This window comes from Nannospalax galili, unplaced genomic scaffold (assembly GCF_000622305.1).
Source record: "Nannospalax galili isolate Female #2095 unplaced genomic scaffold, S.galili_v1.0 scaffold591, whole genome shotgun sequence".
Classification (NCBI taxonomy): domain Eukaryota; kingdom Metazoa; phylum Chordata; class Mammalia; order Rodentia; family Spalacidae; genus Nannospalax; species Nannospalax galili.
In genome coordinates, this window is record NW_008330926.1 from 2,340,692 (window position 1) to 2,354,718 (window position 14,027).

The window sequence follows — 14,027 nt, forward strand, 5'->3', positions numbered from 1 at the left end:
TCTTTTAAGATGCTTCATAGCCATCTTTACTTCTTTTGAGAACTCTCTGTTCAGCTCCTTAGCCCATCTTTAATTGGGTTCTTATCTTGATTCTCTGTTTTTTTTTTTAAGTTGTTTCATTATTGTTTTTTTTTCATGTGTATGTGTGTATTGACTGCATGTAGGTAAGTGCACCCATATCATGTAATACCCGCGGAGCACAAAAGAGGTTGTGGGATCCCCTGGAACTGGGGTTACAGGCAGTTATTAGCTGCCATATGGGAATCGAACCTAGGTCTTCTGTAAGAACGGTCAGTGTTCTTAACCGCTGAGCCATCTCTCCAGCCCCCAATTCTCTGTTTTTTTAGTTCGTTATATATTTTGGATATTAAACCTCTGTCAGATGTGTCGCTGGTGAAGATTTTCTCCCATTCTCTGGGTTTTCTGTTCACTTCCCTTGTTGCCTCCTTTGATGTACAGAAGCTTTTTAGTTTAATGAGTTCCCATTTATTAATTCTTGCTGTTGCTTCCTGAGCAATTGATGTCCAGCTTAGAAAATCCTTTCCTACACCTATATGTTGTACGTTTTTGCCAGTGTTTTCTTCTAACAGTTTCAGAGTTTCAGGCTTTTCATTGAGGTCTTTGATCCACTTGGAATTGGCTTTTGTGAAAAAGGGGAAAGATAGAGGTTTAGTTTCATTCTTCTACAAGTGGAGATCCAGTTTTGCCCATTTGCTGAACATGCTGTCTTTCCTCCAGTGAATATTGTTGGCCCCTTTGTCAAATATCAGGTGGCTGAAATTGCATTTACTCATCTTTGGGTCTTCAATTTTGTTCCATTGATCTGTGGGTCTATTTTTGTGCCAGTACCATGTTGTTTTTATGACTATTGCTCTGTAATACAGCTTAAAATCTGGTATAGTAATCCCCCTGGCATTCCTATTTTTAAAGGTGTCATTGTTTAAAAGACTGACTCTGGCGGGTATAGTGGCACACACCTTTAATCTCTGAGCACCAGGCCAGCCAGGGATACAGAGTGAGACCCTGTCTCAATAAACCAAAAAAAAAAAAAAACAAAAAACACTGGCTCTGTATAGGTTCTTCTCCAACACACTTATACTTTTGTCTGTGCTTACATGTCTTGTTTCTTTACTGTCAGACAATTGCAGATATCATCCGAACATGCTTGGGACCCAAGTCCATGATGAAGGTACGACTATTTTTTAAGATCTGTTTTTATTTATGGGTGTGTATGTATGTATGTATGCCACATGTTTGTGAGGGTGCCCTCAGAAAAGAAAAAAGAAGAGGGTGTTGGATCTTCTGGCCCTAGAGCTATTGGTGATATGAGCTGCATGAGTGCTGGAATCCAAACTCAGGTCTTCTGAAGAACAGCACGTTTGCTCTTAACTACTGAGTCATCTCTAGCCTAGAATTTATTTTTTTATTTTATGTGTATGATTGTATTGCCTGTATGCAATGTCATGTAATGCCTGCAGAGGCCAGAAGAGGGTGTCAGATTCCCTGGAACTGGAGTTACAGATGGTTGTTAGCCACCATATGGGTACTGGGACCCGAACCCATGTCCGCTGCAAGAGCAGCCAGTACTCTTAAACCACCTAGCCATCTCTCCCATTCAGGATTCTCTTTTATTGGACCTCATGAACTCCAATTGTTCCTTTTTGTTATCTATACTTCTGCTTTGTCTTAGATGCTTTTGGACCCAATGGGAGGCATCGTGATGACCAATGATGGCAATGCCATTCTTCGAGAGGTATGTATGTGTTTTCTCACTTGCTTTTCTAATAGTTTTATAAATAAAATAAGATATATGTAGACAACCTTGGCATGGTTGTACATGCCTCTGATCCCAGCACTCTGGAGGCACAGTTGAAGGGTAGGATCATGAGTTCAAGGCCAGTGTAGGTTACATACCAAGACTCTCAAAAATTTGAGGACTTCCTCGAATCCCAGCACTTAGGATCAGGAGTTTAAGTGCAGCTTTGGTTGCAGGGTTATTTTAGGGCCTCTGAGTGCTGGGATTATAAATAGGTGCCACCATACACTATGGTTGGCTTAAAAATAGCAATTCCAGCTGAGCGTGGTGGCACATGCCTCTAGTCCCAGCACTTTGGGAGGCAGAGGCAGGTGGATCTCTGTGAGTTCAAGACCAGCCTGGTCCTGTTTCAAAAAAACCGGGGAGGGAGGGGGGGGAGGGAGGGAGAGAGGGGGAGGGAGGAAGAGGAGAGAAAGAAAGATTCCAGGCATGGTGGTATATGCCTGTAATCCCAGTGGTCAGAAAGTTGAGGCAGAAGGATTGGGAATTAGAGGACAGCCTGGTTTATGTGGGAAGACCCCATCTCACAGAACAAAAAGTAGAGGCAAGCAGAGGATGTAGCTCAGTGGTTGAGTGCATCCTTATCATGTGGAAGGCCCCACACTCAATCTCTAGCACCAAAAAGAGAAGGGGGGATAAAAAAAGGCACCAGAAACTTATTCTCTATTAAACTGAGACTAGACATCTAAAATCAAGGTATCAGCAGGGCCTTGTTCCTGACGACTAAGAAAGTGTCTTTTCTTACTTCTGCTTTCTAATAGTGTTGCTCATTTCTTGGCTTTTGTAAACACAACAGCTCTGTTTCATTGGGTGTCATACTTCTTTGTTTTGTGGGGTAGGGTCTTACTGTGTAGCCCCAGCTATCCTGAAACTGGCTAAGTAGACTATCCCTGGCTGACTTCGATCCCACAGAGATCTGTCTGCCTCTGTCTCCCAAATGTTGGGAGCTGGTGAAGTGTGTGTCTTGTATTATAAGGACATGCAGTGATTGGGCTTGGTTCTCCTAAACCAATTTGACTGTATCAACTTAAGTATATCTACAAAGACCTACTTCCAAGTAAAGTCACATCGACAAGTCTGAGGGGTTAGGTCTTCCTGTCTTTTCAGAGGACACAATTCAACCACAGTGATTGCTTACAGTGATAAGCTAGAGGGTACTGTTTGTCCTCATGAAGCTTTAATAGTTTAGTTCTCAATTATCTTTTTTCCCCTAAAAAAGAAAAGGACATGAAAAGGTGGTTTAAGATATTTAAGGGACTGCATTTATGAGAGTGGGGGGAGGGAGAGAGAGGAGAGAGAAAAGAGAGAGAGAATGAGAATTGGTGCCAGTGGAGGCCAGAAGAGGATGTTGGATATCCTGGAGTGGAATTTCAGGTGTTTGTGGGCTGTCTGACATGAAGGCTGGAAACTGAACTTGGGTCCTCTGGAAGAGCAACTAGACCTTCTTAATCGCTGAGCCTACTCTCCAACTCCCAGGGCATGTGTTCAATCTTCAAGATTTAGTAAAAGAATAAAAGGGGAAGGGAATGTATATGATAGCAAGATAGTCAAGAATTGGGGCAAGCATAATAGGTCTTAGGTCTTTGGGGGCTAGCAAGATGGCTCAACAGGTAAAGGCACTTGCTGTGAATGAAGCCTGATGACCTAAGTTCAGTCAATCCCTGGGACCCATGTAGAAGAGATAGCCAACTTCTCACAAATTGTTCTCTTCTACATGCATTCTGTGTTGTGCATGCACCCACATACAGACACACAAAATGAATGTTTTATTTTGTTTTTGTCTATTTTTGAGACAGGGTCTCCCTGTAGCCCTGGCTGGCCTGGAACTCGGTAGGTAGACCAGACTGGCCTCAAGCTCACAGAGATCAGCCTGCCTCTGCCTCACAAGTACTGGGATTAAGGCTGTGTGCCACCATGCCCAGCACAAATATAATTCTTTTTAAGAGGTACAGGAAACAGGCAGGCAGACAGAACACTCATACACATAAAATCAAAAGAAATAAAAAATTTTAAAGAGGTCTTTGGGCAGTCTTAATTCAGTCGTGATCTGTATTTTTCTTCCAGATTCAAGTTCAGCATCCAGCTGCTAAATCCATGATTGAAATTAGCCGGACCCAAGATGAAGAGGTTGGAGATGGGACTACATCAGTAATTATCCTTGGTAAGAGAAAAGTAAAAGGTTGAAAAGGAAAATCAGAAATAATGTGTGTTGTATCACATGTTGTTAATTTTTCGTGCATTTTCTCCAATTAAGTACAAAGGGCTCCAATAGGATGAGCTATTTATTTATGTATAGGATCATGCGTGTGTGCTATACAAATCTCTTTGAATAAAATATGGTTAATTAATGATAGTACAGTCTATAAAGTCATGCAAACAGGTGGTGAATATCAAGCCATTACTAGTAGGAATAATATAGAGTTAAGTTCTTTTGAGCCTTCGATTACAACATTTCATCATCAACTAATGCATATTTTATTGTATGTGTAGTGTGTGTTTTGTTTCGGGGGAGGGGGCATCTTTTTGAGACAGGGTTTCCCTGTAGACCCAGCTGGCCTCAAACTCACTATGTAGACCTCGAATTCACGGAGATCCGCCTGCCTCAGCCTCCCGAGTGCTGGGATTAAAAGTATGTGCCACCACGCTCGGCTGTTTTTAAGCAAGGTTCTTGTAACATAATACAGCTGGCCTCTGACTTGAGATTCTCTTGCCTCAACTTCCCAAGTGCTGGGACTATAGTTATATATAGCCACACCTCATTCTATTTTTCTGTTGTAGGGACATTTTATTTAATAATGTAGTTAGTTCATTATCAGACTTGTAGCCAAGAGCTACATTAACTTTGGCCTAAGTGAAGCACGTCACAGCCTTTTTGTTAGGACACTAGAGACTGTATTGTTTTATTGAGAGCTGTTTCAAATCATGTAAGAGCAACAAAAACTGAGAAAAATATGAAAAACATAACTAGTCTACAGGAAGTACACTTTTTTACAATGTGAGACCAGAAAAGACCATATTTGACCACCTAAAAATGTCATTGGGTGACTGAGTTGTCACCATTTTGTAAGTGTGTTCATGAGTGATCAGGCAAGTACCATGAGTATTGATTTCAGTTACAAATAAACTTAATATTAAGTGGGTGAATTCACAGATGCAGAATTTTAGGGGAAGAGGATTTAAACAACATTTACTGCTCAATAGTTCTAAAGGCTGGCCAAGTCCAGGATCAAGGACAGATATTATGTATGTCTTAGTTAATTTCTATTGCTGTGATTAAAAGCACTGACTAGCCTTTAATCCCAGCACTCGGGAGGCAGAGGCAGGTGGATCTCAGTGAGTTCAAGGCCAGCCTGGTCTACATAATGAGTTCCAGGCCAGCTGGGGCTACAGGGAGACCCTGTCTCAAAAAGACCAAAAAAAGCCCACTGAACAAAACCAACTTAGGGAAGAAAGGGTTTATTTGACTTACAGCACAGTCCAGTCAAGGGAAGCCAAGGCAGGAACTCAGGGTGGGAACCTAGAGCACAGACTATGGAGGAACAACACTGCTTACTGGCTTGTTCCCTTGGCCTGTGCTCAGCCTGCTTTCTTACACAATACAGGACCGCCTGCCCAGGGGTGGCACCACTCAGAGTGGGCTGAACACTCAACACATCACTCAATAATCAAGAAAATGTACCCCGGACATGGCCATAGGCCAATCCAATGGAGAGAATTCCTCATTTGAGGTTCTCTAACCAGGCATGTCAAGGTGACAACTAAAGCTATCTAGCACAATGATGTATTACAGTGTTTTGCCTACATGTAAAGTGCAGTGCTCATGGAGGCCTTGAGAAGGTGTCTGGTTCCCTGGAATTGGAGTTACAGGCAGTTGTAATGGGTGTTGGGAACTGAACTGGGTCCTTTGCAAGAGGAAAAAGTGCTCTTAATTGCTGGGCCATCTCTCCAGCCCCCAGATAGGGAATCTTGAAAACAGTGAGCTTTGTCTTTTTCCTGCTCTGTGTGTGTAGATGTGCATGCATGCTGGAGGTTGTGTGACAATGAGCGTTTTCTTCTATTGTTATTTTTGTTGTTGTAGCTGTTTGTTTGAGACAAGGTCTCACTATGCAGTCTTGGCTGGCTTATGTAGATCAGGCTGCCTTGAAGTCACAGAAATTCACCTGTCTGTCTCCTGAGTGCTGAGATTAAAGGCATGCATCCAGTCCCTTATTTTATTTAGTTATTTTTAACGTTTACCCATTTATTTTTGTATGGACACAGGTTTGTGTGTGAGGATGCACATGTACCATGGTGTGAATGTGGAGGTTGGAAGACAAACCATGTTTGACTTTTAGGTGGATTAAAGGGATCTGAATTGAGGTCATCCAGCTTGCATTGAAGACCTTTACTTGCTGATCATCTTCCAGGTCCTCCACTTTATTTTTGCGGGGTGAACAAGGTCTCTCACAGAACTTGAAGCTATTTCAGCTAGACAGGCTAACCAGTGAGCCCTTGAGATATGACTGTTTCCACCCTCTCCAACACTGGGGTTGCAGGTACATGCCACTGCTCCCAGCTTTTATGTGGGTATGGAGATGTGAACTCAGGTATCCATGCTTGCACAACAAGTACTTTACCCACTGAGACATTGTTCTGGCTCTAGTTTAAGTATAAAAACTAATCTTGTACGTTCCAAAAGATTGTTTTTGAGAATTTGGCTATTTGCCTTTATTATATAAATTTCTAGTTGATAGTGAATTTATTTTTATTTTTTGGTCTTTTTGAGACAGGGTCTCCCTGTAGCCCCAGCTGACCTGGAACTCGCTATGTAGACCAGGCTGGCCTCAAACTCACAGAGATCTGCCTGCCTTTGCCTTCCAAGTGCTGGGACTAAAGTCATGCGCCACCACACCCGGCCCAATAGTGAAATTTTTTTTTAATACTTTATTTTATGTGTATGAGTGTATTGCCTCCATGTAAGTACACCTATATCATGCAGTGCCCACAGAAGTCAGAAGAGGGCACCAGCTCCCCGGAACAGGAGTTACTCACCATGTGGGTGCTGGGAACCAAATCCCAATCCTCTGGAAGAGCAGCCAGTGCTCTTATCCTCTGAGCCATCTCTCCAGCCCCAATAGTGTAGTGTTTTAATAATAGCACTTTTTTTTTTTAAAGGCAGTCTCTCTGTGGTCCTAGCTGGCCTGGAAGTCACTCTGATGGTCAGACTGGCCTTGATCTCACAAAGATCTGCCTACCTCTACCTTTCAAGTGCTGGGATTATAGGCTTGTGCCACCATGCCTAGCTCATTTTTAAAACCGATTATAGTAACACACTGTCAAGAAAAGAATTATGGCAGGGGGTGCTTTGAGATAAAGATCTCACTGTGTTGCCCAGGATGGCCTCAAACCGCTAGGCTCAAGTGATTCTCCTACCTTACTCCTGAGTAACTACCATAGGCATGTGCCACTGTACTCAGAGCAAGGAAAGAACTATTGTAAATTAAGGAGTGCCAGTTTATGCATTTGGCCCACTTGCCCAAAAATAGAATCGTTAGACTAAAATAAGTTTAATATAAATTGTTTTTGTCTTTGCATGTGCGAAGTTTTGTCTTTGTTTGTGTTCTGGGGAGTTCCCAAGTTTTATTTATTTTAATTACATATGTGAGGTTATATGCATATGAGTGCATGCAGGCCAGAAGAGTTGCAGTTGCAGATGTGAGCCACCTGACATGGGTGCTAGAAAATAAACTCAGGTCCTCCCCAAGAGCTGTCACTCATTTAACCACAGAGCCATCTTTCCAGGGTTTAGTGTGCGGGTGTGTATGGGTGTTAAACTTTCTATGTAGCTGTGGTCTTAAACTTGCTGTATAGCTGAGGGTGACATGTCTGGTAATGCCCTTCAAGGTGACAAATCTGAAGTGGTGCTAGGTATCACAGAAGACTTAATGTGGTTGGGGGGTAAGGGTGCTAGGGTTAAATCCAAGGCCTCACTCATGCAAAGCACTCACTTTGCCACTGAACTATATCCATAGGCCTAGAGACATCTTTGGTTTATTCTTAACAACAATCCATAACTTATTTCAACTTACCTTACTCAGGTGATTTTCAAGATACTATCTTCATGGGCATGGTGGTGCTCACTGGAGGCAGAGGCAGGCAGGTGTCTATGAGGTTGAGGACAGCATGGTCTGTATAGCAAGTTCCAGGCTAGCCAAAGCTATATAATGAGACCTTATGTCCCCGTTCCCCTCATCCCCCCCCCCAAAAGTACTGGTTATACTACCTTTTTTTTTTCTTTTTCCCATCTATATGTGGATGATTTAGGGTATATAAATTAGAAAGCAAAGTTAGTTTTTGTTTTAAGAGAAGGGAATTGAGCAATGGGACTTAGGAGGAGAGGTAAAAAATAAAGTCAGTGAGATGGCTCAGAGGATAAAGGCACTAACTGCCAAGCCTGACAGCATGAATTTATTCCTGGGACCCACATAGTTGAAGGAGAGCACTGACTCCCTAAAAGTCTCCCTCTGCCTGTATGTATGCATGTACAAAAACGTAAATAAGTGTAATTATTAAAAAAAGATTTTAGGGGCTGGAGAGATGGCTCAGTGGTTTAGAACACTGGTGGTTCTTGCAGAAGACCTGGGTTCGAATCCCAGCACCCACATGGCAGCTAACAACTGTCCATAACTCCAGTTCCAGGGGAACCAACAGCCTCTTCTGTCCTCCTCGGGTATTGCACGATAAGGGTGCACTTACCTACATGCAGGGAATACATGCGTACACATAAAATAAAAATAATAAATAAAATTTTGTTTTTTGGTTTTTTAAAGATTTTAAAGGTTGGACATGGTGGCACACATCTTTAATCCCAGCACTTGGGAAGCAGGGGCAGGCAAAGCTCTGTGAGTTCAAGGCCAGCCTGGTCTACATAATGAGTCTGTTAGGGCTACAGGGAGACCTGTCTCAAAAAGACAAAAAGAAAAAAAAAAAAAGATTTTAAAAGAGATCATTTCATCAATAGTCTCTCATCCAAAGGATAGATTTTGTACATTTTTGTAGGGATTCTTTCAGGTATAAGGCTTTGTATACTTTAGGTTTTTGTTTACTTTTTGAGCTTGGCTGTAATTGGGTAACACTGAGCCCTATCAACAGATCTATCATGTATATTTTAATTTTTGATTTTTATTTTGTGTGTATGAGTGTTTTGTCTGCATATGAGTGGGCCACATATGTAACAGTGCTTGCGGAGGCCAGAAGAGGTTGTTGGATCTCTTGGAACTGAAGTTATGGACAGTTAATCCATAACTGCTGCCTTTAATCCCAGCACTTGGGAGGCAGAGGTAGGTGGATCTCTGTGAGTTCAAGGCCAGCCTGGTCTACATAGTGAGTTCCAGGACAGCTGGGGCTACAGGGAGACCATGTCTCAAAAAGATCAAAAAAAAGAAAAGGATTGATGCCTAAGTTACCTTGAAGTAAGTTATGTCTGTTAGGATTGCCAAAAAGTGTCTATAGGCTAGCCTTCAGTTCCTGTTCCTCTTGTTTCTGCTTCCCAAATGCAGATGTTATGGTGAACCCAGCTTCTTGGTTTTTGTACCAGCAGCTTGGCTGCATCTTAAAATGTTGGGTTAATAAATCAGTTTCCTGTTCGTGTTTTTCTTTTATTGGAAAAAAATGTTTTCCTTTTTCGTAGGTTTGTTTGCTGCTTGTTTTTTTTGTTTTTTTTTTTTTTTTTTAAGGTAAACCAGTAAGATCAATTTTTGGTAATTTAAAGTATGTCTACTAAGGATCTTTTCTTTATGGATTGGTTTTTAGAAAATATAAAATATGATAGCATTAACAGCCAAATGCATATCTCTAGTAGGAATCTGTTTTAATATTTTTTTAGAAGCATAAGGAAATCGCTTTAGTATCCAGGTACTTTTAAATGTATTATTCTGGTGCTGTGTCCTTTTTACAGCGGGAGAAATGCTGTCTGTGGCTGAGCACTTCCTAGAGCAACAGATGCACCCAACAGTGGTGATCAGTGCTTATCGAATGGCACTGGATGATATGATCAGCACTCTAAAGAAAATCAGGTATGGGGATAGGAGTACTTATAGAAGGAAGGCTTAGGTGATTGGCTGATCTGTTCTTAGGTAGTAAAGAAAGGCCAAGCACATATCACACACAGGTTTCCTATTCTGACTTCATTTTGTAAGAAGAAATAAGATCAAAGTGGAGAACAGAATTCAGAAATACAAGTTTTAGAAAAGGCTTGAAAATAGACAATAGTAATTCTTCAGAATACATTTTAGGGGCTGGGAAGATGGATTAATGGGTAAATTGCTTGCTGCACAATTATGAGGATCTGAATTCAATCGCCCGCACCCATGGAAAAAGCAGTCTTAAGGGCCAGTGAGATGACTCAATGGGTAAAGGCACTTGGCATGCAACCCAGTGACCAGAGTTTGATCCCTTGAACCCATTAAAAAGGTGAGAGAACAACTCCACGAAGTTGTTCTCTGACCACACACACACACACGTATACACAATTATTTTTTTAAAAACCAGTCACCCCTGAGGGTTTTGGAAACTGAACCCAGGTCCTCTGTAAGAGCAGCCAGTGCTCTTAACCACTGAGCCCATTTAGCAGCCATTTTATCTTGGAATAATTCAGGAAAGTTGGCAAAAATAATACAGAGCAAAGCCAGGCATGGTGATGCATACCTTTAATCCCAGGACTGAGGAGGCAGAGGCAGGCGGATCTCTGTGAGTTCAAGGCCAGCCTGGTCTACATAGTGAGTTCCAGGACAGCTGGGGCTACAGGGAGACCCTGTCTCAAAAAGACCAAAAAATAATGCAGATGTATTTCTGTATGTTTTTACCATTTTGCCTCATTTTTTCATTCTCATTTGTACATATTTTCTGAACCATTTGTGTTTATTTTATGTGTTGTGATTTACCCTTAAATACTTTGGGCTCACTTTTCAACAGGCGGTGGGGGCGGGGGGAAGAGCCAGTCACAAACTGTGAGCAGTAGTGCATGCCTTTAATCCCAGCAGAAGTAAACTAATAATCTCTATAAGATTGAGGCCAGCTGGGGCTACATAGGAAGACCCTGACTTTTTAAAACATGCCAGACATCTGTTTACCTGTAATTCCAGTGCTGGGGAGGTAGAGATGGGGATTCTTGAGGTTTGCTAAACAGTCTTGGAATTGATGAGCACTAGCTTCAGTGAAAGACCATGTCTCAAAAAATAAGATGGAATGACTAGAACAATGGCTCAGTGATTATCAGATCGTTTATTATTTTAGAGGACATGAGTTTCATTCCCAGCACCCTTTGTGGACTGACTCACAACCACCTGTAACTCCAAATTTCTGTACAAGGCACTGCTGTAGAGATATGTCATGTCTCTAACTAGATGTTAGATTCTAGTAGGTGACATAAGAAGTGAGATGATTACAGTTATTCAGGACTTGATGTTGAAATGTCCTTCTGTCACATATGAGCTAATTAAGATCACTGGCTGTTCTTGCAGAAGACCCGGGTTCGAATCCCAGCACCCACATGGTAGCTAACAGCTATCAGTAACTCCAGATCCAGGGGATCCGACAGCCTTTTCTGTCCTCCTTGGACGTTGCGTGACACAGGTGCACTTACCTACATGCAGGCAATGCACACATATAAAATAAAAATAAAATATTTTTTTAAAAAAATGCTGGTAGCAGCCAGCAGTTTTCCATTAAAATGAAAAGGGCCACACCTGAAAATGCTACTGAATACAGAACAGTTTCTATTGGTGCTACTAGGAGAGTGAACAGAGTATAAAAGTACATGACATGACTGTAGAAAAATTTTTAATTTATATGGGGAATTTTAGTTGTGGCGTAATAGGAGCCGAAAAAGTTTTGTAGTTGAAATTTTTGTTGGGCGAGGTGGTGCACACCTTTAATCCCAGCACTCAGGAGGCAAAGAACAAGAGTTCCAAAGCCATCCTGGTCTACATAGTGAGTCCCAGGGGTAGCTGAGGCTACAGGAGACCCTGTCTCAAAAAGACAAAGAAAAAGGAAAACCTAGATGGGTGTGGTGAGACATATGTAATCTCAGTACTTGGGAGGTGGAGGCAGGAGAATCTGGAGTTCAAAACCATTCTGAGCTACATGAGACCCATCTAAAAAAAAATAAAATCTACAGTGTTCTGTCTTTATGTGCCTGGGTCATTAGATACTTAAATATTGAGTAATTAATGAATAGCATTATAGTGCCTGCTGTTAAACAGAAAGTACAGCAAGACCAGTCTTAAAATAAGGTATATGATTTGATTGTTAAATATATTTTTTAGTTCTTTACAAATTTCATATATGTATGCATTGTATTTTGATCATATCTTCCCCAGACACACACACACACACACGCACGCACACACACGCACACACACACACACACCACTGGATACTATTCTACTCTTGTATGTGGACCCACATGAGTCATAAACCATCACTTATTTTCTGGGGTTAATTTTTGTTTTCTTGTTTACATGTATGTCAGTAGTGGTATTTGACAGAGAAAGTGCGTGTACAAAGAGTGAATAGACATTCTTATTAAGAACTATTTTGAAAAACATAACCAAAACATATCTTTCCCTTTAGTTATTCTAATTCAGGCATTACATTTTCAGCACTATTTCTTAAAAAAAGGAACAAACATTTGAAAAAAGAAACATTTTCATTCCTCTTTTCCACATCAGTATAGACTGAAAATGTGACTAGGTACCTAGAGAAGATCAGAGAGGAAGGAAACTGGGTTACAGTGAATCTTATTATATTAAACTTAAATTCCTAGGGAATGTTTTGTCTTCTCCACAGCCTTCTTGAATGCACTTTTCACCTCCTTGTTCCTCAGGCTGTAGACCAGAGGGTTCAGCATGGGGATGACCATGGTGTAGAACACGGACACAGTTTTGTCGGTGTCCATGGAGTGACTGGAGCTGGGCTGCAAGTACATGAAAATAAGAGTCCCATAGAAAATGGAGACAGCAGTGAAGTGAGAAACACAGGTGGACATAGCCTTCTGGTAAGCTGCAGTTGAGCGGATCTTGAAGACGGTGATGAAGATGAACGTGTATGATACCAAAATAATAATTATGGCACTGGATGATATGATCAGCACTCTAAAGAAAATCAGTACCCCTGTTGATGTCAATAACCGTGATATGATGCTGAACATCATCAATAGCTCCATTACTACAAAAGTAATCAGTCGGTGGTCCTCTTTGGCCTGCAACATTGCCCTGGATGCAGTCAAGACTGTACAATTTGAAGAGAATGGCCGAAAGGAGATTGACATCAAGAAACATGCAAGGGTGGAAAAGGTAAACTGGTCCATTGTATGTTTTGAGAATTATTATCTTCCATGGATCAGCCCACTTAGGAGGAAATAGTCCAGTTAAAACTAGAAAGGAGAGCCAGGTGTGGTAGTGTAAGTCTTTAATCCCAGCACTGGGGAGGCAGAGGCAGGCGGATCTCTGAATTGGAGGCCAGCCAGTCAAGAAGATGCCCCATAGACATGGCCGTAAACTGGTCCATTGTATGTTTTGAGAATTATTATCTTCCATGGATCAGCCCACTTAGGAGGAAATAGTCCAGTTAAAACTAGAAAGGAGAGCCAGGTGTGGTAGTGTAAGTCTTTAATCCCAGCACTGGGGAGGCAGAGGCAGGCGGATCTCTGAATTGGAGGCCAGCCAGTCAAGAAGATGCCCCATAGACATGGCCACAGATCAGTCCATTGGAGGCAGTTCACCAATTGAGGCGCCTCCTACCCAGGTCTGTCTAGTTGACAACTAAAGCTATCCAGCACACCATGTGTGGATATTTGTTAACTATAGGTGAGGACATAAATTTAGCAAATGCTGATGAACTACGAAAGCTTTGCCATTTCTACTAGATTTAAGATACAGCCTGCAGATGGAGCCCAAGTCTAAGATGTGGGGATGTCTTAATGAAGGAGGAAATCCTGGAAATTGTGGCAATATCCTGCCTCTTATTTCCACAGGCTGGATCACAAGCATAGCTACAATTTCCCACTCAAAATTTTGTTTCTGAGCTTCATGGAAGAAAGCCACCTTAGAAATGAAATAGTGGTCATTTGGGGAAAGGGTTATGTCTAGGAATTGAATCGAGAAGTTGCTTTGTGTGTGGTACTGAGGTTGGACCCAGCAGGGCAAGTGTTATATGACTTCACTTCCTAATT

At 41.7% G+C, this 14,027-nt stretch overlaps 1 protein-coding gene across 1 annotated transcript in view; it reads left to right on the plus strand.

The window, feature by feature from the left end:
* Cct3 (chaperonin containing TCP1 subunit 3) overlaps positions 1-14,027 on the plus strand; it is a 32,234-nt gene that overhangs the window by 6,975 nt on the left and 11,232 nt on the right. The window contains exons 3-7 of the mRNA XM_008853595.2: positions 1,139-1,189; positions 1,691-1,753; positions 3,881-3,977; positions 9,753-9,870; positions 12,963-13,149. Coding sequence (XP_008851817.1) covers positions 1,139-1,189; positions 1,691-1,753; positions 3,881-3,977; positions 9,753-9,870; positions 12,963-13,149 — 516 coding nt within the window. The remainder of the gene's footprint in view (positions 1-1,138; positions 1,190-1,690; positions 1,754-3,880; positions 3,978-9,752; positions 9,871-12,962; positions 13,150-14,027) is intronic.